At 32.5% G+C, this 26,632-nt stretch overlaps 1 protein-coding gene across 4 annotated transcripts; it reads left to right on the top strand.

Annotated features, from left to right (window-relative positions):
* Positions 1-938: 938 nt before the first annotated feature.
* Positions 939-26,164, top strand: LOC139518976 (DNA polymerase iota-like). Of its 4 annotated transcripts, none has more exons than XM_071310683.1 (10): positions 939-1,070; positions 6,197-6,485; positions 7,796-7,915; positions 9,224-9,388; positions 13,815-13,964; positions 14,327-14,578; positions 15,287-15,465; positions 17,456-17,547; positions 17,917-18,050; positions 25,362-26,164. In XM_071310683.1, the coding sequence occupies exons 2-10, from the start codon at positions 6,335-6,337 to the stop codon at positions 26,150-26,152; spliced, it is 2,034 nt and encodes a 677-aa protein (XP_071166784.1). In that variant the 5' UTR covers positions 939-1,070; positions 6,197-6,334; the 3' UTR covers positions 26,153-26,164. The 4 variants fall into 4 exon arrangements, with proteins under 4 accessions (XP_071166784.1, XP_071166788.1, XP_071166787.1 ...); XM_071310686.1 differs by having other exon boundaries at positions 1,025-1,041; XM_071310685.1 differs by lacking the exon at positions 939-1,070 and adding an exon at positions 3,928-4,124.
* The last annotated feature ends 468 nt before the right edge of the window (positions 26,165-26,632 follow it).

Consider the following 26,632-nt stretch of genomic DNA (forward strand, 5'->3'; position numbering starts at 1 on the left):
TTTTAATAAAAACAATCAAATGAAAACTGAGAAATATAAAATATTTATGTTATTGATTGAGCATCAACCTTAACTTAAATATAAATCTATTTTGTACATCACACATAATTGTATAAGGAAACTGGCAAAATTTCTAGATATATAATAAATATTTCGAGACAAAAACAGAGATTTTATCATAAATTCTCCGAAATTATAGGAAACTGGAAAATTTGTCAAATATAGCTTTATTTTAAAGATAACAATGATGACAGTCCATGAAAATTTTCAGAATTAAATGACCAAACATAAGTATACATGATATATAGTTTCACATAAATCTCCGAACACAGGAAACCTGAACATTTGTTATATGAATGGGGAAATTATTAGTTGTTGTCAATATTATCCCAAAAATGAACAGAGTAAGATGGAAGTTTTAAAATATCACGACAAGTGAAATTAGTTAGGCTGGTGTAACAGTTTCTACTAAATATTAAGATTATATCCTTTATATCATTAAACACACGAAATAGCACAAATCAGAGACGTATAGTATACATGTTTCTGCACAAATACACAAAACCCATTTATTAGAGAGGTTTAGCAAATGATTAACGTGAAATATGTGTATTGGATGGTCTGGATTCTGTTATTCTGTAAACATTTAATTTTAACCCCTTTTTTCTCCGTAATCTTTTAAAAATTAACCCCTTTTTTCTCTAATCTTCAAAAAATTAACCCCTTTTTTCTCTAATCTTCATTTTTTTTGCCCGTTATTCTCTAATCTTTATTTTTAAGGGCATTATTCTTAAATTATTTAACCCCATCCAAACCCTCATATTGTGACGATTTTTTTTTAGGTTCAATGTTGGTATTTTAGGTGTATCTGAAATGGTTTTCTTAAGTAAAGATCCAGTGAAACAACGTCGGTAAACTCCTGTGGTTTAAAAAAGGAAAAAATTGGTTTCTTTCCCCTTACTTATACATTCCCTGCTGAAAAAAAAGAAGCAAAAACATTCATCACTACAACAGTCTATCCTATTATTATACTAGTCCCATGTCTATCAGATATTAGGGAAAACATGAAGGTGATGCAATTTAAATAACGTTTACTCTATAGAAAATCCAGCACAGGCATGGGAAGATCCACTTTCAACGTACACTGTGGGTCTCATTGGGGTCTAAGCGTGACGCGGGATTGCCGATTTTTCGTAAGCGTGATACGGGAAAGTCAAATTATTGTGCCGTGAAAACGGGAATTAAGGGCTAGCGGGACACGGGAAATTACAAAAAAAATGAGAATTGCTTAGGTACATAGTATAAGCGGCATACGGGAATCTGACAAAACAGTAAGCGGGATCCGGGATCAGAACCCCCCAATGAGACCCCTTACACTGACGTTTATCACAAAACAGAGCTGTTTTTTGTGTAATTTCAAATGAATATGATAGGTTCTTGTGGGCAAGACTGTTTTAAGCTCACCTGGCCCAAAGTGAGCTTTTATCATCACTTGGTGTCCATCATGTCCATCGTCATCTATGTGTGTATAATATCACAGGAGTTTGAAATCCTATCAATAAGGGGGTAAAAATATACCAAAGTCGACTATTGTAACAGTTTATTTCTCTAATTTTTGTGCTATTTTCACATTTCCTGACCAGTGTGAGAAAAATATTTCTCCTCACTAGTGAAAAATCTGTTCTCGGCAAATGATTAGTCGAAATTTGATTATGACGTCAAAATGTTTTGTTTTCTTCTCAATTTTCCTATTGTGACGGCAAGCCTCGCGCTTTAAATAATAAAATTTAACTGTCTCAAGTGGAGAAATGTCGTAATACACTTGTTGCAGTGTAAGAATCTATATTTCTTCCTCTGTGATATTCTATCCTGAGGATAATTTGTCAAGGTAATTTTTTTCCAGGCATGGTATTTCACAGGTAGAACTTTTCCAGAGGAGTGAAAATCTATCTGTTATGCGGATAGTATGTACCGGTATATATTTGACATATATCATATTTCACAGAACCTTGTGAGATATAGTCCCATTAACTAGTAAGTAAGTTACTCGCAATCATTATATACCTGACTTTAATTATAAAATGTTTCACAAAGTCAAAGGTAGAACAAATTTGCATAATTTATCAAAGGGAGGTAATTATGAGCAATTCATATTTTAAGGATATTAATATAATATATTCCTGAATCTATTTCATAGCGAAATTTTTCCTTGAATCTTATTTTTTATATATTCATTTATAACAAGATGACTTACAACATGAATTTTTAATAAGACAGATAACATTTCACAGGTTAATACTATCCAGCTGTTAAAATTTCTTTTGTTCCAATATATTGTTATGCTATAATTTATCTGATTTCCATATAATCAACAACAACATCTTTGTTCCCAGACTATTTATATAGTTAAAAATATTATCGTAATCAAATTCTTCCATTACTGTTAACAGTAGTAATGCAACTATATTTCTACCTTTACGTTTTAATTTATATTTGTACTGAGATCTGAAAACAACTCACTTTTACATGTATTACACTTACCTTATTTAATCATGATATTATTTCACAATTACGATCTTTGAAATTTTTTCCTATTTTCTTTCTTGTGAACTGATAATTTTCTTTTCAAAAGAATGATATTTACTTGAATTTTTTCAGGAAATTTTTTCAATGATAATTTGTGAAATAATTCCCATAATAATACATTATTTTTTTTACAAAATAGGTTTAATTTAAATACACTATTATTATTTCATAGTATTTGTAAAGGATTTTTTTTTCTTATAACTATTCAATAAGTTAACTACCCAGATAGAATTTCACGGTAAAAGAAAAAATATCCCAGGGAAATATTTACCTCCGGATAAAACAATAACAACAACTACTGTGACATTTTTTCCTCCGGATCAAATTTCACCCGGATATAATTTTGCTTTACATAATCACAGTAGAGCTTCTCTCGTATTTCATGTATTTGGTATATTTTTACCCCCTTATTGATAAGATTTCAAACTCCTGTGATAATATGAACATAATTTCATAAATATACTAGAACTAACTTGTAATTTGCTAATTACTATCAATTCAAAGTTTATTATTCCCAGCTGACTATATCCGTGGATAAAAAGCTTTGAATTGATATTTGTTAACACATGTAAGATAATTAAACATTGATTCTAATGCAACATCTTTTGTTACATTCATTTATTGGAGAACATCACCAATTTTCATGGAATTAGTTCACACTTAATCAAGGCTTCCAAAACGGTCATATATTCCGGACAATTGTTTAATGTCCGGTAAAAGTCTGTCTGGGCAAAACATGAAACGGTCATCTACTTTTATGTAGTCAATGCTTTTTACAGAGACAGTCATTTGACATACATTGTACATGTATTTCACTATCTTTTTTAGCTAACCTTTGGCCTTTGACAGCCACACGTTTCCAGCCATAAAATGACATGATGATTAATTAGTATCAAAACAACCCCTACTTCAATACTTTCTGACTTTAATCAAGGCTAATTAGTTGTTGGACAACTGAAAAACTACCTGTTCAGGTGACAGGTAAACTATTTTCAGTACAGGCATCGTTTAAATTGATTGGTCAATTTAAAGTTATTTTCTTACATTTCAGCGGTTTCTATCAAACTGATTTAGTCCAACAGATTAAAATTATAAGAAATATGTTTATAAACATACATGGTTTGATAAACATGATAAAAAAAAATTAAAAAGGTATTAAATGAAAAATTGTCAGAACTACGTTGTATGAACTAGGACACGTGTGCTCGTGTGTGCAGGTGGGAAATTTGTAAATTATGCTTCCTACATACATTTTAAGTATTTTTTTGAAGAAATAATGTGGAAAAAGCTTCTTCACTCAGTCGTGCTTTGTAAACATACACAGATTTTACGTTTCTGGTCCATGTTTTAGCATGTTTAGCATTGTCAAGTCAACATCTCGTATTAGGAAAATGTGATTTTAAAAACGAAAGTAAAGTTTTTGTCAACGTAATTTGGCACTAATAAGAGTCGGGCAGATATGAGCAAGCTGATGTGCCATTTGGGATGATGCACTGCCAATTTAACAGTTTATGTCCTAACATCAAATTCATATCAAAGTAAAGTCAAATATCATTTTTTGGGATACGATTGCTTTCAAGCAATCTGTAGACTTTTACCATTGGCTCAGGGCAATGCCCTCACGTCAACCGTTTTAACTTTCATTCTAAACATTAAGGAACATCACAGATTGTTATGATTGTCTTTCTTTAAAAGGTAAAATCAAACAAAGGGATTGAACTTAAACAACTTTCCTATAATGTTCTTTTCATAATCTGCATGTTTGATAATTCACTTGACTTATATGCATGTTTTTAACAACACGGAAAATCAGAATTAAGCAGTATTAATATTTAGTGTTTTTAGAAATTTAGAAACACGTCAGAGGGAATTCCCCAGTTTTGATAAAAATGCGAGAGTTCTCTGAATTCCGATAAATCTATTTCTGTCATATAAGAACTGAAGTGGAGTTTTTCTTATATATGTTGCCGTTATGAAACTGATATTTGAGATTGTATTTCCATACAGAAATAGAGAATCATCTAGGTCGTTTAATAGACATTTAATATACGTTCTTGCTCCAGGTTTTGTTTTTGGTAATTATGCGCATGCGTATAGTTTTGTTGACTTCAAGGGGTATTAGATTGAATGGTTGCTCTGGATTCCCCACTCAATTAGTTAATTTATAACTCATTGGATCTTTTCTATGTATGTCTGCCATTTAGGGTTATTGTTGTTGCATAATTTTAAATCATATGCATCATTTGAATTAAAATGAATGTAGTCCACATCGTCAAGATGTTACTAGAACACCCCTTCAGGCAAAATGGAGTCTTCCATATTATCGTTTCGAGTTGTCTCCCTTCCGGAAGTAAACTCCGTGAATTCTGAATAAAAAACAATGCATCGATAAACGTCGTATTTTATTAACAAGAGTGCCCACACTGAAATGTCTCGCCTTCTTTACTAATCATTGATATTATGTTGATAGTCCTAAGTATAAAGCTTGATTACAACTGTCACATAAACTTAACATTAACCATGATAGCTAAACAAAGACCAATGAACCATGAAAATGAGGTCAAGGTCAGATGAACCATGCCAGGCAGACATGTACAGCTAACAAAGCTTCCATACAACAAATATAGTTGACCTATTACTTATAGTTTAAGAAAAATAGACCAAAACACAAAAACTTAACACTGGGCAATGAACCGTGTAATTGAGGTCATGGTCAATTAAAACCTGCGTGACTGACATATAGATCATAATATATTTCCATACACCAAATATAGTTGACCTTTGGCATATAATATTAGATAAAAAGACCAAAACTTAAAAACTTAACTTTGACCACTGAACCATGAAAATGAGGTCAAGGTCAGATGGCATCTGCCCGCTAGACATGTACACCTTACAACCATTCCATACAACAAATATAGTAGACCTATTGCATAAAGTATGAGAAAAACAGACCAAAACACAAAAACTTAACTATAACCACTGAACCATGAAAATGAGGTCAAGGTCAGATGACACCTGCCAGTTGGACATGTACACCTTCCAGTCCTTCCATACACCAAATATACTAGCCCTATTACTTATAGTATCTGAGATATGGACTTGACCACCAAAACTTAACCTTGTTCACTGATCCATGAAATGAGGTCGAGGTCAAGTGAAAACTGTCTGACGGGCATGAGGACCTTCAAGGTACGCACATACCAAATATAGTTATCCTATTACTTATAATAAGAGAGAATTCAACATTACAAAAATGAACCATGAAAATGAGGTCAAGGACATTGGACATGTGACTGACGGAAACTTCGTAACATGAGGCATCTATATACAAAGTATGAAGAAACCAGGTCTTTCACCTTCTAAAATATAAAGCTTTTAAGAAGTTAGCTAACGCCGCCGCCATCGTAGCCGCCGTAGCCGCCGCCAGATCACTATCCCTATGTCGAGCTTTCTGCAACAAAAGTTGCAGGCTCGACAAAAACAATCGAATTTAAACTGAGAAATGTGTACGGAAAGAAGTCATGCCCACTGACCCAAAGGAAATTAAATATTTAGCTAAAGTGCAGTGTTAATCTTGATTAAAAAATATATATAATTTTTTTTTCAGGTAGAAAAAGACTTATTTTGATCAATAATCATATATATATTGATGGGTCAGTTGATAGCCAGTTAGGATACTTGTCAACCTTATAACAATTAACTAGAGTAACCAAACTTTAATGCTTCAATACATATAAAGTGCATAATGTATGAAGAGGAAGCAGGAATAGACGTACATGAAGATGATTCCGAATGGACAAATCCTTTCTATGAACAAGATAGCATGCATAGTAATCATGTTGAACCACCACAAAGTAAAAAGAAGAGAAATAGTACATGTAATGCAGTCTGTACAGGTTTATATAAATACATAAATCACTAGAACTAAAATGATTTTCTACTATAATTATAAATAACAGGCTATTATTTGAACTTGGAATTATTTTTAATTATGGAATTTGCATAATTTCTTGTGTTTAAAATTTTTGATAAATTCCATGTAATATTTGGTATTATGATCTTTTGAGCGGTAAATAACACTTTCCATACAATGTATTTTGGTTAGATAGTGTTGTGCGCGGCACAGTACATTCTATTGAAAAATACTATTTTCTTTGTAATAGAAAGTGTTGTGCGCAGCACAGAACATTTCAGTACAGAATAAACGTGGAATTTATTGAAAATTTCAATAACAAGAAATCAAGCAAATTCCATAATTAAAAATAATTCCAAGTTCAAATAATAGCCTGTTAAATCTTCAATTATCAATGATTATACTTCATTTGTTAGTATTTATTTAATTTTGGTTTATAAATCTAATTAAGTCAGGTTTATAATAACAACTAACATGACTAAGATATTTATCAGAATTCAGAATTCATTGCTTAATGTTCCATTAAATATATACACAGATGAATGTGTTTCTGTAAAGAGATACCTTGGCTATAAACTTTGAGCTAGCGTTTATTTTCCTTTATTGGCTATAAACTTTGAGCTAGAGTTTATTTTTCCTTTTGTCACCATGTCTTAGTTGTTCAAATTCCTTCATAAATCAGCCAAATCCAACTTGTCATAATTGACTGTTAAACTTTGATTTATAGTCTTGTTGGTTTCATGACTAAAATTTAAAGAAAGAATCTTTTATTAGACTTGTTTGTAACTCTTAATTAAGTTTTTATTTGGTTAGTCAAGTAGGATAATCAACCATTTCCCCCTCTACATGACAGCCAAAGGAAATAACTCAAATACATGCCATATCTAAACTTATCTATTCATATTTCAATGTACATGTATTTGTTTCCCTAATGTGACAATTTTTTTTGTACATTGTAAAAACACTTTGATTGAATAACAAACACATCCACTTCATTTGAACTTCATAGTGGATAGTTGTCTCACTGCCACTGGCAATCAAGATCCTTATCGCCTTATTTTACATGAACAAGATAAAGGAAATTAAAAGAGTAGATACTTCTGTTTATCATGTTTATATTGTTGTTTGTTTTATGGTGAAATGTCATTTTCTAAGCTTTTTGTGTAAACAAACCAGTGAGTCAATAATTGATGGAATAGTATCTGAAAAATACAATATATTAACTATAGAAATTTGCCTTATCATTAAATTTCGGATTGGATTGTTCATTTAATTTTAATATGATTTTTTCAGAAAGTGACGTGTACATATCTAAGTTGAAGCACACAAGGACTATCATACACATAGATATAGACTGTTTCTATGCTCAAGTTGAGATGATTAGAAATCCTAAACTTAGAGACAAACCACTGGGTAAGAGGAATAAATCTAATGACATTACTGGTAGTAAATTAATGCTAAAATTGGACTGATCTTAAGGATGTATTCTTCTGACTTTTCAGTCTCGTTCAGTCTCATTGAAATCTCGTTCTTGAATTATTTCCGAAACATGTGATACAAGTGGAAAATATCAATGAATTTTAAAAATATTATAATCAAACATAACTCTGTGAAAAAATTGTGTATTTACAATGAATGGTTTTTGAGTAATTCAGTTTTCAAATTTTACAACCAATCAAGTCAGTATTTTTAGCCAAAATTTTGGGAAAATGGGTTAGGGATACAAAATTGATTTTACAAGAATCATGTACATCCCATACCATTTTTTTTTTTTTTTAAATTTCTTAGATATGTAATTTTTCAATTATTTATAACAAAAAAAATTGAACTTATATGCATTTTGTTCTGAAAACAGAGAAAAATCACAAAAATACAAAATTGACAGCATGGTAAATTTTACACAAAAAAGCGTCAAAATATGATAAAACTTTCTTATATCAACACCTACCTCTAGTTTTTTTAAGTAAATTTTATTCAGATTGGTCCACTTCATCTTTATAGAAAGTATGAAAAAAAGTTTAATTGTAGAACTGTGATTTTTTTTCACGATAATAGCCCAAAAATAGGTAAAAAATCGATGAAAAATGGGAAAATCATCAAAATTGGGCATTTTCAAAGGGCCGTAGCAAAAAAAGAAGTGCACCACCATATGTTTTTTTCTTCACCAATTATTTTTTTACAGTCTTATAAACCCAAAAATCTGGTTTAGAAAAAAAGTTTAATTCTAGAAATTTTTGGCTCCTCAGAGGTGTACATCCTTAAAAGTGAATATAGAACTAAGGTACTCTTAACTATTTCCATATGAATAGAAAATTGTGCTTTTTTGTCAGATCTAACATGTCTTAACCATTATTAAAAAAAACCATTCAGATATCCTTCACCTTGGTTGAACAAGTATCATATGGACTGTATTCAGGTAAATATAACAATGTACTTGATCTGGTGTTTTTTTGGCTTTTCAAACAAAATATTGTTTTCTTATGAATCATCAATGGAAAAGACTATTTCATGAACACTTGATAGACATCATTAGAAATTTAAAAGTTTTAATGTTGTAGATATATGATTTTATAAAATGCCTTGGTAGTTGAAGGAAATTTCTATAAGTTAGAGAAGGTTTTTTGAAACATCTATTTTGTTTTGTCATAATGTGCTAATGTTTTGTTATTTCAAGGCATACAAGGTTCTATTTTGATTTTGTCATTTTGTTGTTTTTTCAAGGCATTCAGCAGAAGTACATAGTTGTCACATGTAACTACAAGGCCAGGGAATTTGGTGTTACTAAATTAATGACTTTAAAAGATGCAAAAGAGAAATGTCCACAGCTGGTGTTAGTCAATGGAGAGGATCTTACACATTATAGAGAAATGTCTTATAAGTTATCAGGTGAGGTTAATTTGAATTAGTAAGTACATCTGTATGATTTAAGAAATTTTGGTGCTCATAATAACAACAAATTAAAGGAAGGTAATCATTAGTCAGTCAAAATGGAGGTTGTGAGTTTGAAACCTGTCAAATAGGTGCCCTCAACTCCAATCTTAATTGACTAGAATTGTCATTTTTCCTATTAAAGATCAGTGGTTTTCTCTTGGCATGGTGGCTACCTCCATCTATAAAAACTGACCACCATGAAATAGCCCAAAAGTGGTGCTTAAAAGAGGCTTAAACACCAACAGTCAATAAATCAATCAAATAACAGGAGAAATATCATTCTCGATTGTACCTTGATAAAAAATATCATTCTGGATAGTACCTTGATTAGAAATATCATTCTGGATTGTACCTTGATTAGAAATATCATTCTGAATAGTACCTTGATTAGAAATACTATAATGGATAGTACCTTGATTAGAAATATCATTCTGGATTGTACCTTGATTAGAAATATCATTCTGGATTGTACCTTGATTAGAAATATCATTCTGGATTGTACCTTGATTAGAAATATCATTCTGGATTGTACCTTGATTAGAAATATCATTCTGGATTGTACCTTGATTAGAAACACTATAATGGATAGTACCTTGATTAGAAATATCATTCTGGATTGTACCTTGATTAGAAATATCATTCTGGATTGTACCTTGATTAGAAATATCATTCTGGATTGTACCTTTATTAGAAATATCATTCTGGATTGTACCTTGATTAGAAATATCATTCTGGATTGTACCTTGATTAGAAATATCATTCTGGATTGTACCTTGATTAGAAACACTATAATGGATAGTACCTTGATTAGAAATATCATTCTGGATTGTACCTTGATTAGAAATATCATTCTGGATTGTACCTTGATTAGAGAAATATCATTCTGGATTGTATCTTGATTAGAGAAATATCATTCTGGATTGTACCTTGATTAGAAATATCATTCTGGATAGTACCTTGATTAGAAACACTATAATGGATAGTACCTTGATTAGAAATATCATTCTGGATTGTACCTTGATTAGAAATATCATTCTGGATTGTACCTTGATTAGAAATATCATTCTGGATTGTACCTTGATTAGAAACACTATAATGGATAGTACCTTGATTAGAAATATCATTCTGGATTGTACCTTGATTAGAAATATCATTCTGGATTGTACCTTGATTAGAAATATCATTCTGGATTGTACCTTGATTAGAAATATCATTCTGGATAGTACCTTGATTAGAAACACTATAATGGATAGTACCTTGATTAGAAATATCATTCTGGATTGTACCTTGATTAGAAATATCATTCTGGATTGTACCTTGATTAGAAATATCATTCTGGATTGTACCTTGATTAGAAATATCATTCTGGATTGTACCTTGATTAGAAACACTATAATGGATAGTACCTTGATTAGAAATATCATTCTGGATTGTACCTTGATTAGAAATATCATTATTACTTTTAAAATAAGCATTCTACTCCTAATAAATTTAATTGATTTAAATATTGACGAAAACAAAAAGTCTGTTGGTTAATAAGTTAGAAAGATTTAAGTTGATTTACATTATAGTTTTAGTTTTTAGTATACATATATGCATTTTAGCAATAGACCACTTTCGAGTTCATCCGTCACCGGAAAAAACTCGACAATTATACGCACCATGACGTCATTTACCAGATAGAGGAGGTTGCCTGTATCCCTGCACTATTTACGTTCATCAAGCGTCTTAGTGATCGTCATTTTGCAGGAAAAACTAGAAATAATAGTTGTTCTGTAGATACTTAATGACAATTCCCTAATGACAGCAATGCTGATTGTCAATTTTGAGAATTCAAATTGCTGAATAATTCGTATAATATAGAATTATAGTTTTCCAACCACTCGCTCAACATTGGAATGGAAGTGACGATGCCCCTAAACGCACAAATGACGTTCACTAAAACCAGAGTTTTTGACGGACATGCATCGAACTCAAAAGTTGTCTATTAATTTTTGTGTCCTTGAACATGCTGAATCCTATCAATGTATAATAGAATTAGTATAAAGAATTATTATATACTAGTGCAATGGAATTAAAGTTGACATGACTGAGTTTAACGTTAAATTGTTTAGCAAATTTCTGAATTTATCCTTTTTAGCTCACCTGGCCCGAAGGGCCAAGTGAGCTTTTCTCACCACTTGGCGTCCGTCGTCCGTCGTCGTCGTCCGTCGTCCGTCGTCCGTCGTCGTCCGTCGTCGTCGTCGTTAACAATTTACATTTTGAACTTCTTCTAGAGAACCACTGAATGGAATGGAACCAAACATGGCATGAATGTTCCTTATGGGGTGCTGACCAAGTGTTGTTACTTTGTAGCCGATCCATCATCCAAGATGGCCGCCAGCGGGGGACTTAGTTTAACATAGGACCCTATGGGAAATGCATACAAATGACTTCTTTTAGAGAACCACTGAATGGAATAAAACCAAACATAGCATGAATGTTCCTTATGGGGTGCTGACCAAGTGTTGTTACTTTGTAGCCGATCCATCATCCAAGATGGCCGCCAGCAGGGGACTTAGTTTAACATAGGACCCTATGGGAAATGCATACAAATGACTTCTTTTAGAGAACCACTGAATTGAATGAAACCAAACATGGCATGAATGTTCCTTATGAGGTGCTGACCAAGTGTTGTTACTTTGTTGCCGATCCATCATCCAAGATGGCCGCCAGCGGGGGACTTAGTTTAACATAGGACCCTATGGGAAATGCATACAAATGACTTCCTCTAGAGAACCACTGAATGGAATGAAACCAAACATGGCATGAATGTTCTTTATGAGGTGCCGACCAAGTGTTGTTACTTTGTTGCCGATCCATCATCCAAGATGGCCTCAAGCCGGGAACTTAGTTTAACATAGGACCCTATGGGAAATGCATACAAATGACTTCTTTTAGAGAACCACTGAATGGAATAAAACCAAACATAGCATGAATGTTCCTTATGGGGTGCTGACCAAGTGTTGTTACTTTGTAGCCGATCCATCATCCAAGATGGCCGCCAGCGGGGGACTTAGTTTAACATAGGACCCTATGGGAAATGCATACAAATGACTTCTTCTAGAGAACCACTAAATGGAATGAAACCAAACATAGCATGAATGTTCCTTATGGAGTGCTGACCAAGTGTTGTTACTTTGTAGCCGATCCATCATCCAAGATGGCCGCCAGCGGGGGACTTAGTTTAACATAGGACCCTATGGGAAATGCATACAAATGACTTCTTCTAGAGAACCACTAAATGGAATGAAACCAAACATAGCATGAATGTTCCTTATGGAGTGCTGACCAAGTGTTGTTACTTTGTAGCCAATCCATCATCCAAGATGGCCGCCAGCGGGGGACTTAGTTTAACATAGGACCCTATGGGAAATGCATACAAATGACTTCTTTTAGAGAACCACTGAATGGAATGAAATCAAACATGGCATGAATGTTCCTAATGTGGTGCTGACCAAGTGTTGTTACTTTGTAGCCGATCCATTATCCAAGATGGACGCCAGCGGGGGACTTAGTTTAACATAGGACCCTATGGGAAATGCATACAAATGACTTCTTTTAGAGAACAACTGAATGGAATGAAACCAAACATTGCATGAATGTTCCTTATGCCGTGCTGACCATGTGTTGTTTCTTTGTAGCCCATCCATCATCCAAGATGGCCGCCAGCATGGGACTTAGTTTAACATAGGACCCTATGGGAAATGCATACAAATGACTTCTTTTAGAGAACCACTGAATGGAATGAAATCAAACATGGCATGAATGTTCCTAATGTGGTGCTGACCAAGTGTTGTTACTTTGTAGCCGATCCATTATCCAAGATGGCCGCCAGCAGGGACTTAGTTTAACATAGGACCCTATTGGAAATGCATACAAATGACTTCTTTTAGAGAACCACTGAATGGAATAAAACTAAACATTGCATGAATGTTCCTTATGAGGTGCTGACCAAGTGTTGTTACTTTGTAGCAGATCCATCATCCAAGATGGCCGCCAGCAGGGGACTTAGTTTAACATAGGACCCTATGGGAAATGCATACAAATGACTTCTTTTAGAGAACCACTGAATGGAATAAAACCAAACATGGCATGAATGTTCCTTATGAGGTGCTGACCAAGTGTTGTTACTTTGTAGCCGATCCGCCATCCAAGATGGCCGCCAGTGGGGGACTTTTGAATGAAATTAAACATGTTCCTTTCCTTATCAATGAGGTTGTGTTGTCACTTTTAGCCAAATTTTATATTTTTTCATATGATTTCAAAAACCCAAGTAGAATCAGGTGAGCGATACAGGCTCTTGAGAGCCTCTAGTTCATTTTGTTTCTTTTTTTTTCAGAATTTTTGCAGAAATACACACCAAATGTTGAAAGACTTGGATTTGATGAAAATTACCTTGACGTTTCTGAAATGGTTAAACAAAGAATTAATTCTAGATGCCAAGGAACAGAGGTGAAAGGTCATACATATGGTTCAAATGAAGAGGAAGGTAAGTACACAATAATATCTTTACAGAAGTAATTCATTTTGAATATAACAATAAGCAAATATATATTTATAATTTCTGTCTACTCATCATTTTTGACATGTCTTCCTCAACTGAGAAAGAGTTGTGTCCCTTGATAAAATAAAATTAGGTAGCCTCTGTTCTTGTCACTGTCCCAATAATTATTTTACATGCTGGGGGAAGAAACAAATTATTAAATTATAGAAAAAGAATATATTTTGTAATGATATGTCATATGAGGTAATGTCTGTTGTGGTATATTTGTTTGTTTGTTTGTTTGTTTGGTATATTTGTATATTATCTTTAGACAGTTGATTAATATAAATTCAATGCTTTATTTATAGACACACCTATAGATACTGTGCAGTGTGACTGTGGTTGTCAAGAAAGATTGATTGTTGGTTCAGAGATTGCTAATGATATCCGTAGTGCCTTGTATGATGAGTTAGGAGTTACATGTTGTGCTGGAATATCCTACAACAAACTATTGTCAAAACTTGTAGGAGAACAACACAAACCTAACCAGCAGACGACGCTCTTTCCACATCAGACACAAACTTTTATGTCTTCAATGAAGAAAGCAAGTAAAATTCCTGGTAAGTATGGATCTTTTAAAAGACATCCTATAAGTTTTTCAGGTTATATGATGATTGCATATTACTATTACATGGAAGGTTTTATTTTGAATTTGTAATTCTTGTTAATTTTACAACTATATGTTCAAACAAAATTTTGCTGTTTTGAATAAATGGATGGGACTTAAGGAAATTGAAACTCTGTTGACATGTTAGAGATTCAGATATAATAAAGATAAATATGTAGTTGTCGTAGATAGACATAAAAAAATTCTAATGTCAATGTTTGGGTTTAGGGTTAGCACTTTGCTTTTGTGAATTATAGAAAGATGTATGAATATTTCAAACTCTGTTTACTATAATGACTAGACGTATACAAAGCATAATAATCAGATGACATTACAATACCTTACATTAACATTACAATACCTTACATTAACATTACAATACCTTACATTAACATTACAATACCTTACATTAACATTACAATACCTTACATTAACATTACAATACCTTACATTAACAATAAGGGTTGTGTAAGTTGATGTCTCTGTATTGCAGCTAATTCATAATAGTCACATTAATAAAGGGAGATATGTACCATGTTGATTAAGAAGAAAGAATTTGGATTTCTGAATAAGTCCAATGGTTGTCTTAAAAATTTACTCTTCTTGCAAAATGTCTTACAAATCAAATAGATTTTTCATATGGTAATTTTGTATTTTCCAGGTATAGGATCAACAACATCAAAGAAATTAGCCAGGCTTGGCATTGTTAGTGTATTACATCTTCAAGAGATACCAGTGGCAGACTTAATACCAGAGATAGGAGAATCTCAGGCTTTTACTAATAAACAATTGAGCTATGGCATAGATGACAGCCCTATTGTTCCTTACGGTAGACCACAGGTCATTTTACTGTTATTTTACATAGATAATAATATATTGAAATATATACTCTTGTATCTATATCGTTCTATTGAGTACACAATAAGTCCACAAAAACAATCGAATACATTTAACTTTTTAGATATTTGATTTTATGATAGAAGTTTTGACTTGGACACCACAGAAGGACTAAAATGATTATGATAGTAGATAGATATGCATTTACTGTGTCACATGGATACGTTCCTCATTTATTTACAGTCTGTTACCGTTACTTATGATTTATGTAACTCATACAGCAGTCCCAGTAGGCCACGATTGCACTACAATCTGTGAAAAAAATGCAAATTTTGATGATCTTAGTACGATCGTGTAGATCGCAGTAAGGTCGTATCACGGTTGTGGTGAGGTCTTCAAGATCATGATGAGCGTGGCCAACTTTGAACATGTTCAAAACAATCGTGGTGCGGTCGTTGCAAAATCAGGTCGTAGTAGAAGCATAGTGGGAGCGCACTAAGGTCGTAGTAAGATCGCAAAGGTCGCTGTACCATTGTAGCGAGAGGGTAGCAAAAGCGTGATTCTATTCGGAGAGACTGCACTACGATCTCACAGCGACGTTATTACGACCTCACTACGACCATCACGTTCTCACCATGACCCAACTACGCTTCCACTACTTCTATACCTTTTTTCACCATGCTGTTCAAGACCATAGTAAGATTCTAACACGCCCTTGCTGTCCTCGTCACGCTCTTCTTACGACCTGACTACGTTCATACTAAGACCATCATTCTCATTGTCATTTTCACATGAAATATATTATATATCTCCAGGTTTTGTTTGTCTGTATGTAGTTCCTGTACATTTTCTCTAATGGCTCAACCATGCTCTCGTTTATATAGATTAGACCGTTGGTTTTCCCGCTTGAATTGTTTAACACTAGTAATTTTTGGGGCCCTTTATAGCTTGCTGTTCGGTGTGAGCCAAGGCTCCGTGTTGAAAGTCGTACCTTGGTCTATAATGGTTTACTTTTATAAATTGTTACTTTGATGAAGAGTTGACTCATTGGCACTCATACACATCTTCCTATAAATATTTTATTATCTATAATCAGTTTATTGTCTTAATTTTGTATGCCATAACCATTTAATGTAAATGTGTTTGTGCTAATAAATATTGTCTATTGACACATCTGTGTCATCCCTGCTATTCTTCACTAAAATATCATAATTTGAGCTTTATGGACCAGCAAAAGGTTGTAATTTATGTTGGATTGGTCGGTGCGAAATCTCTGCTTGATCAGGATTCATTACTATCAGAGCTCCCTCTGCCTCTACATCAACCCATACCACCACGCCCACGTGTTCTAGAAGATTTTGGTGGCATGACTGTATTGTTTCTGAGAAATCTATGTATTAATCAGAAATGGAAGGAATGGAATTGTATTGATATGGAACACAATGTTGACGTTATTACTGAAACCGTAGTAAGATCGCGGTATGGACGTAGTATAATCGTGGTAAGAATGTACTATAATCGCAGTAAAAGCATGGTAAGATCGTGTTGCAATTGGATAACTCGTGGTATGGTCGTAGTGAGAACGTGATGAGCTTAGAAAGATCTTGATAAGCGTAGTGATGTGGCAGAATCAGCACGGTGAGAACATGGTATAATCGTAGCGGGATCTTGATAGAAGCGTAATGAGGACGTAGTAGCATCGTGAGAGCAACGAAAATTTACATTTTCATGCCGCTCATACCGCGACCTCACCCTGATCTGAATTTATTTTAGATCGCAATGAGTATAGTGCGTTCGTGGTCTAGTGGGACAGGGGCTTCAGCTAAGTTTCTTGCATCAATATTTGGGAGTATATATGTTGTTGAGACAACTTTTAAAGAATCCAAGAACTGACAGACAAAGTAAAGATAAAGGGACATAATGTTAAAATCATGTAAGCCAGGCTTGAACACGATGTCTGTTATTAATCAGATTATATGCTATATATTTTTAGACCATCAGTGATGAAGATTCCTTTAAGAATTGTAGAACTGTACCAGATGTAAGGTCCAAAGCTTCACAACTGCTGCAAAGCTTATTACAAAGGTAGTGTCTTGTTCTAAAAAAAGAATACTTACAAAATGACTGGTGTAGTTTGAATCAAATACTTTGCAAATGTAATATAATTAACAAAATATCAAGTTATTTTTTAAAACACAAGATATTTAAAAAAAAAAAAAAAAGTAGATTTTATCTTTATTATTAATTTTATTGTATTTTTTACTTCAGAATGAACTTTAAAAAATTTAGTCACACATTTTTCAAATACTACTCAACAGAATGACTTCATATTTAGTCAGCAGCTTGACAGTAATTCACAGTCTAATGAAATAGTTAAATAACAAAATAGAAATTGGTATTTTACAGACAATGAGGTATATTTCAAATTTAAGCTTTACAAGTGTCTTATTATAGGCTTAAAGATGATGGTAGAATTGTACAGACTATTAGACTGAGTATAAGAAAACTGACTGCTGATAAACAATGGACCAACAGGGAAAGTCGTCAATGTCCTGTACCTAATCATGTAGCTACAAAAATTATTCAAGGTAGGTAGATAAATATTCAGTGACAATTGTATGTATTGCTCGTGTTGACAAAGTTTACATGTTTAAGTTTGTGATAAGATCAGTTTAAGAGGAACCATCAGTGGTAGGTCAATGATATTTGGTAAGCAGATATATTAGCATTGGCACAATAATTCTCATTTTCATAGAGATTATATATTTTTACCCATGCCCCCTCGGTCATAATTCATTGACTGATTAAACTTTTTATACGACCGCAAAAATTTAAATTTTTCGTCGTATATTGCTATAACATTGGCGTGGTCTTGCGTCGTCGTCCAAATACTTTTAGTTTTCGCACTCTAACTTTAGTAAAAGTGAATAGAAATCTATGAAATTTTAACACAAGGTTTATAACCACAAAAGGAAGGTTGGGAATGATTTTGGGAGTTTTGGTCCCAAAATTTTAGGAATTAGGGGCCAAAAAGGGCCCAAATAAGCATTTTCTTGGTTTTCGCACTATAACTTTAGTTTAAGTGAATAGAAATCTATGAAATTTTGACACAAGGTTTATGACCACAAAAGGAAGGTTGGGATTGATTTTGGGAGTTTTAGTTCAAACAGTTTAGGAATTGGGCCAAAAAAGGGCCCAAATAAGCATTATTCTTGGTTTTCGCACAATAACTTTAGTATAAGTAAATAGAAATCAATGAAATTTAAACACAAGGTTTATGACCACAAAAGGAAGGTTGGGATTGATTTTGGGAGTTGAGGTCTAAACAGTTTAGGAATTAGGGGCCAAAAAGGGGCCCAAGTAAGCATTATTCTTGGTTTTCGCACCATAACTTTAGTATAAGTAAATTGAAATCTTTGAAATTTAAACACAAGGTTTATGACCACAAAAGGAAGGTTGGGTTTGATTTTGGGAGTTTTGGTCCCAACAGGTTTTTAGGAATAAGGAGCCCAAAGGGTCCAAAATTGAACTTTGTTTGATTTCATCAAAAATTGAATAGTTGGGGTTCTTTGATATGCCGGATCTAACTGTGTATGCAGATTCTTAATTTTTGGTCCCGTTTTCCAATTGGTCTACATAAAGGTCCAAAGGGTCCAAAATTAAACTTATTTTGATTTTAACAAAAATTGCATCCTTGGGGTTCTTTGATATGCTGAATCTAAAAATGTACTTAGATTTTTGATTATTGTTCCAGTTTTCAAGTTGGTCCAAATCGGGGTCCAAAATTAAACTTTGTTTGATTTCATCAAAAATTGAATAATTGGGGTTCTTTGATATGCCAAATCTAACTGTGTATGTGGTCCGAGTACACAGTTATTTCGTAGTGCATTTCTTTTAGACAATAAATGAAAATTAAAAAAATCCCACCTGCGCTTTCTCAATAATATTTTTACAGTGTGTTGTACTACTCTTGGGACAAATTATATCAAAATTATAGAAAACTTCATCAGCTCTAACTCAAAATATGGACAATTTTATGTTAAGGGGGTCTTGAAATCTTTTGACAGCTTCTGAAGTGCTAATTTTTGACCTTTTTCAGCTGGACCTAATCACTACTTTACATTAATATTGATGACCCAATTTTTTTTACAGTGTCATTTCAACCCCCAACTTGCTATATGAGGCATAAAACTAGGAGAAATAAATTTGGAAGGGGTATAACAAAAATTGGCAAGTAACACACTGTCCACACTAAGGACTATATTCGTGGACAACGAAAATCAAAGGACGATAACTGTGTACTCGGACCTAATAGGATAGAAAAAGTTGACCAATCTTAATAAAACTTGGTATGACTAAAGCTTAATATATTATAAGACTGCTTACAAAGTTTCATAGCAATAGGATATATATTATAGACAATATGATTAATTCTATATTCAACTTTGCGTGTTAAATTTAGACGTTAAAATTGAGAAATTTCAAGTATCAACATTTGGGGCTTTTAAAATTTAAATATTGCAAAAAAATACTTTTAAAATGCCTTAATATATAATATATCATGTATTTAAAGCAATAGAGTACTCATTTGATATATCAGACTTAGCATAATTATTCAAAAGTCAAATTTATATGAGCCTGTGCCTAAAAATGGAGGTTTTCCAATGAAGGGGGGCCTTACATAAAGATGTAATATTTTCCAGCAATTTTAAATTTGTGAAGCTTTTTGATTATAAATAATCCTTACATATGTATTTAATGTACTCTAAATGGAAAGAAAACTTACAAATAACATATCATATTAGTTTAAAAGGGTCTTAGGCCAAGTAAGACTAAAATTAATTTAGGGTCAATTTAGGCCGTAGCACATATTTACATTTAAAAATGCATATTGAAAGCTATAAGAAATAAAAATTTGTGTCTTTTCTACCATTTCTATACTCAGGTGACATGATACAATAAATCTGAGCACAAAAAGGCTCTTACATTCAACATTTTTACCAGACAGTATGGTCTGATACAATGATTTTTCACTTTTTAGTGAAAAACTTGCATGCAATTTTAGTCTCAACAGGCTTATATTTGAACCACATGCTATCCTACATAAGTAAAGAAAGATATTATGTGAAATGAAACAGGTACAAAAGACATTGTTAAGTGCTTTTTATACAAATTTAGTGAGGGCTTTATTATGGACTTCAACTTTTATGTGCCATGCTCCTCACATTTAACTTGATCCAAACAGGGCGTTAGACGAGGGTCATTTATACAACACATTTTGCTCATATTGTCTGAGATAATCTTCTTTTCTGTAGATTCAGAGTTCACAAATGAGTAATAAAACTGGATTAAAGCATAGAAACACAAAAATTGACACATGAAAACATGTCAGATAGAAAGTCAAAATGACACTTATGCATCAACATTGAAAAAGCTATGAAATGCTTATTTTGACCATATAATGCCAAAATTGGTCATTTTTGCAGAAATTCTATCAAATAAAAGTTTAATTCCTCTAGTTTTATGCTATTTGACAAATTGACACCATCAAATCATCCAGGGAAGTTGCCAAAGTACAGATTCTATATTTCCTGATTTCACCTCTTAGGTCCGAGTACACAGTTATTTCGTAGTGCATTTCTTTTAGACAATAAATGAAAATTAAAAAAATCCCACCTGCGCTTTCTCAATAATATTTTTACAGTGTGTTGTACTACTCTTGGGACAAATTATATCAAAATTATAGAAAACTTCATCAGCTCTAACTCAAAATATGGACAATTTTATGTTAAGGGGGTCTTGAAATCTTTTGACAGCTTCTGAAGTGCTAATTTTTGACCTTTTTCAGCTGGACCTAATCACTACTTTACATTAATATTGATGACCCAATTTTTTTTACAGTGTCATTTCAACCCCCAACTTGCTATATGAGGCATAAAACTAGGAGAAATAAATTTGGAAGGGGTATAACAAAAATTGGCAAGTAACACACTGTCCACACTAAGGACTATATTCGTGGACAACGAAAATCAAAGGACGATAACTGTGTACTCGGACCTAATAGGATAGAAAAAGTTGACCAATCTTAATAAAACTTGGTATGACTAAAGCTTAATATATTATAAGACTGCTTACAAAGTTTCATAGCAATAGGATATATATTATAGACAATATGATTAATTCTATATTCAACTTTGCGTGTTAAATTTAGACGTTAAAATTGAGAAATTTCAAGTATCAACATTTGGGGCTTTTAAAATTTAAATATTGCAAAAAAATACTTTTAAAATGCCTTAATATATAATATATCATGTATTTAAAGCAATAGAGTACTCATTTGATATATCAGACTTAGCATAATTATTCAAAAGTCAAATTTATATGAGCCTGTGCCTAAAAATGGAGGTTTTCCAATGAAGGGGGGCCTTACATAAAGATGTAATATTTTCCAGCAATTTTAAATTTGTGAAGCTTTTTGATTATAAATAATCCTTACATATGTATTTAATGTACTCTAAATGGAAAGAAAACTTACAAATAACATATCATATTAGTTTAAAAGGGTCTTAGGCCAAGTAAGACTAAAATTAATTTAGGGTCAATTTAGGCCGTAGCACATATTTACATTTAAAAATGCATATTGAAAGCTATAAGAAATAAAAATTTGTGTCTTTTCTACCATTTCTATACTCAGGTGACATGATACAATAAATCTGAGCACAAAAAGGCTCTTACATTCAACATTTTTACCAGACAGTATGGTCTGATACAATGATTTTTCACTTTTTAGTGAAAAACTTGCATGCAATTTTAGTCTCAACAGGCTTATATTTGAACCACATGCTATCCTACATAAGTAAAGAAAGATATTATGTGAAATGAAACAGGTACAAAAGACATTGTTAAGTGCTTTTTATACAAATTTAGTGAGGGCTTTATTATGGACTTCAACTTTTATGTGCCATGCTCCTCACATTTAACTTGATCCAAACAGGGCGTTAGACGAGGGTCATTTATACAACACATTTTGCTCATATTGTCTGAGATAATCTTCTTTTCTGTAGATTCAGAGTTCACAAATGAGTAATAAAACTGGATTAAAGCATAGAAACACAAAAATTGACACATGAAAACATGTCAGATAGAAAGTCAAAATGACACTTATGCATCAACATTGAAAAAGCTATGAAATGCTTATTTTGACCATATAATGCCAAAATTGGTCATTTTTGCAGAAATTCTATCAAATAAAAGTTTAATTCCTCTAGTTTTATGCTATTTGACAAATTGACACCATCAAATCATCCAGGGAAGTTGCCAAAGTACAGATTCTATATTTCCTGATTTCACCTCTTAGGTCCGAGTACACAGTTATTTCGTAGTGCATTTCTTTTAGACAATAAATGAAAATTAAAAAAATCCCACCTGCGCTTTCTCAATAATATTTTTACAGTGTGTTGTACTACTCTTGGGACAAATTATATCAAAATTATAGAAAACTTCATCAGCTCTAACTCAAAATATGGACAATTTTATGTTAAGGGGGTCTTGAAATCTTTTGACAGCTTCTGAAGTGCTAATTTTTGACCTTTTTCAGCTGGACCTAATCACTACTTTACATTAATATTGATGACCCAATTTTTTTTACAGTGTCATTTCAACCCCCAACTTGCTATATGAGGCATAAAACTAGGAGAAATAAATTTGGAAGGGGTATAACAAAAATTGGCAAGTAACACACTGTCCACACTAAGGACTATATTCGTGGACAACGAAAATCAAAGGACGATAACTGTGTACTCGGACCATGTAGATTCTTAATTTTTAGTCCTGTTTTCAAATTGGTCTACATTAAATACCAAAGGGTCCAAAATTAAACTAAGTTTGATTTTAATAAAAATTGAATTCTTTGGCTTTTTTGATATGCTGAATTTAATCATGTACTTAGATTTTTGATTATGGGCCCAGTTTTCAAGTTGGTTCAAATCAGGATACAAAATTATTATATTAAGTATTGTGCAATAGCAAGAAATTTTCAATTGCACAGTATTCAGCAATAGCAAGAAATCTTCAATTGCACAGTATTGTGCAATAGCAAAAAATGTTCAATTGCACAGTATTGTGCAATAGCAAGAAATCTTCAATTGCACAGTATTGTGCAATAACAAATATTTTCAATTGCACAGTATTGGGCAATAGCAAGAAATATCTAATTGCACAATATTGTGCAATAGCAAGAAATTTTCAATTGATTGGAGTTATCTTTCTTTGTCCAGAATAGTAGTTGAATCAACTTAAATCATTGTTTTATACAATGCACAATGTATATTCACTTTTACTACCAACTGATGAATTAAAACACTCTTTACCATTCAGTGATAACAAGCACTTTTTGTTACATTTTAATATTTTATGATGTATTTAAATGAGTAGTTATTGTTGCAAACTCCATTAGAAATTTGAATTGAGATCAGTTTTGAAAAAAGGGAAAGGGGGATGTGAAAAAAAAATGGTGGTGGTGGGGGGGGGGGTAATTTTTATCATTTCAGATTTCATAAATAAAAAGAAAATTTCTTCAAACATTTTTTTGAGAGGATTAATATTCAACAGCATAGTGATTGCTCAAAGACAAAACAATTATTTTAAGTTCATTAGACCACATTCATTCTGTGTCCAAAACCTATGCTGTGTCAACTATTTAATCACAATCCAAATTTAGAGCTGAATCCAGCTTGAATGTTTTGTCCATACTTGCCCCCACCGTTCAGGGTTCAACCTATGCGGTCGTATAAAGCTGCGCCCTGCAGAGCATCTGGTTTAGGTTTAGTTTAAAAAAAACTATTTATGATAAGTCAATGGTATTTAGTATGCAGTTTGATAAGTATTGGTATTTCCCTTTTCAGTGGATACTATTTTGCCCTGCACCTTCAGTCATGGCTTATGGACTCTTATGTATAGTTAATATGTTTAAATATAGCCTTTTTGATTTCATCATTTGCATTATACTATTAAAATTCCAATTCATGAGACATATCTCAGTTTTTAGAGGTTCAACATTATTATTACACAAGAGTTTTAGCTAAAACCCAGAGTTCCCCTGAAACTTATCGATTTTTTCAATGGTGTAGGTTAGGAAGTCCTTTAGAAATTAAGTTAGTTACATACATGTTGGAGAGGAAAACAAAACCAAAATGAGTGTACCCTAAACATATCTGTAAATGGGGAAACTAGAGCATGATTTTTGTAAGTGACAAAATATTCTTCAGTCCTTACTGTACAAAACGTTTTGTAAAATGACATTCTTTATTTAAATTTATCATTTACATTTAGTTCAAATCAACTAGATTATAGTATCAAAGTCAGACTAACAGGATCCTGTGACCTTATTTTCATAGTTCATTTATCATAGATAGCTTTTATTAAGAAAGGTTACCATGGTAACTAAAGCCTTTTCTCAAATACTGTCTTGATAAGACAAATCGTTCATGTAGGAACAAATAAGCTGGTGAGACAATTCAGCTTATCCACTTGTATAATTTTAAGGCTAATACTGTGGATTCATTATTTGTTGGATAACAATTTTCATGAATTTCATAGGGTGAACCACAAAATAAATGTTCAACAAATACCAAATTTCCCATTAGCTTGTATGCATACATCAGCAAAACCACAAAATTAAATATCCTGGAACATGTAAGTTTTCATCAATCCATGAAAATAAATGAATCCACAGTAGGTATTCCTGTGAGCCAAGGCTCTGTGTTGAAGACTGTACTTTGACCTATAATGGTTTACTTTTATAAAGTGTGACTTGGATGGAGAGTTGTCTCATTGGCATTCATACCACATCTCCTTAAATCTATCTATCATTTTTTTATATGCATTATTTCTATCCACAGGAAAGACCGATTTGATTTTGCCTGAGTTAGAGAAGCTAGTACTGGCATTGTTTATGAAACTGGTTGACACAAACACTCCATTTCACCTAACATTGATGAATATTGCTTTCTGTAATTTGGCAGACAAACCCAAAAATTCAATTCAGAATTTTCTTTCACCTACTAAGTCAGAGACATTAAGTAAAAACAAAACTGAGAAGCAAACAGCAGAAAATGGGATTACTGATTCAGAGAATATGAACAAAGCGAAAAAAGGAATTTTAAGTTTCTTTAAAGCAGCTCAGGACAAAACTAAAGAAAATGAAAAAAGTGAACTTGAAATTCAAACTGGACATGAGAGAAAAAGGAAATGTGAAAGCAGTTTTTCAGAAAACTCTTTAAAGAAAGTGAAAGGTGTAAGTGAAGACTTGACAATGGAGCCAAGTACTTCTTTCAGTGTAGATTCAAACTTTATGGAGGGTGTAGATCAAGATGTGTTAAGTCAGCTCCCTCCTGATATCCAGAAAGAAATATTTGAAAGTTCAAAAAACAATCAGTCCTGTAATTCCATAAACAATATAGATACGGATAATATAAGTAACCAGTGTGATACAAAAGACAATGAATTAAAAAAGAAACTTATGACTGCTGGAATAGATGTTAATGATTTTCTGTCATTTCCACCTGAAGTTCAGAAAGATATAATGGAACAGTACAAAATAGGTGTTAAATCAAAAACATCTTCACCAGCACAGCAGCACAAAAGATCAATACTCACATATTTTACTTCTAAAAATAAATCTCCAAAATAAAAACATCATAATAAATTTATCCTGTCTTTTACCCAAGTTGTCAATTATTGATAGGAAAAGTCATAAGGTATTTTGTCTTCACAATATATAAAGGTTTTCATGGCTCTTATGCATTTAAAGTTGTAAAAATGTTTCTTGAATATTTTCATTCATTTAAGCCTTGTGTAAATCATCACTGGAAAACCATAAGCAAGACCTTCCTCTAAGGTCAGTTTATTATGAACAACAAAGCTTATAAGACATTTCCTGAATCAATAGGCCAGTTGTTTCAGATGTAAAATAGTATCTACTGAATTCAAAATTATGTCTTGTAGTGCACTTATTCTTAAATAGGCAGTCATATGTTGTGCTGTATAAGCCTGTAATTCAGTGGTACATGTAGTTGTTTTTTTTCTGTAAATTATATTTGTTTTTTTTTACTTTGATTTGTACATTAATCAAGTTGTTTTTTGTTTAATTCGTTTTACATTTGTTATTTCA

This window comes from Mytilus edulis, chromosome 4, assembly GCF_963676685.1.
Source record: "Mytilus edulis chromosome 4, xbMytEdul2.2, whole genome shotgun sequence".
Lineage (NCBI taxonomy): Eukaryota > Metazoa > Mollusca > Bivalvia > Mytilida > Mytilidae > Mytilus > Mytilus edulis.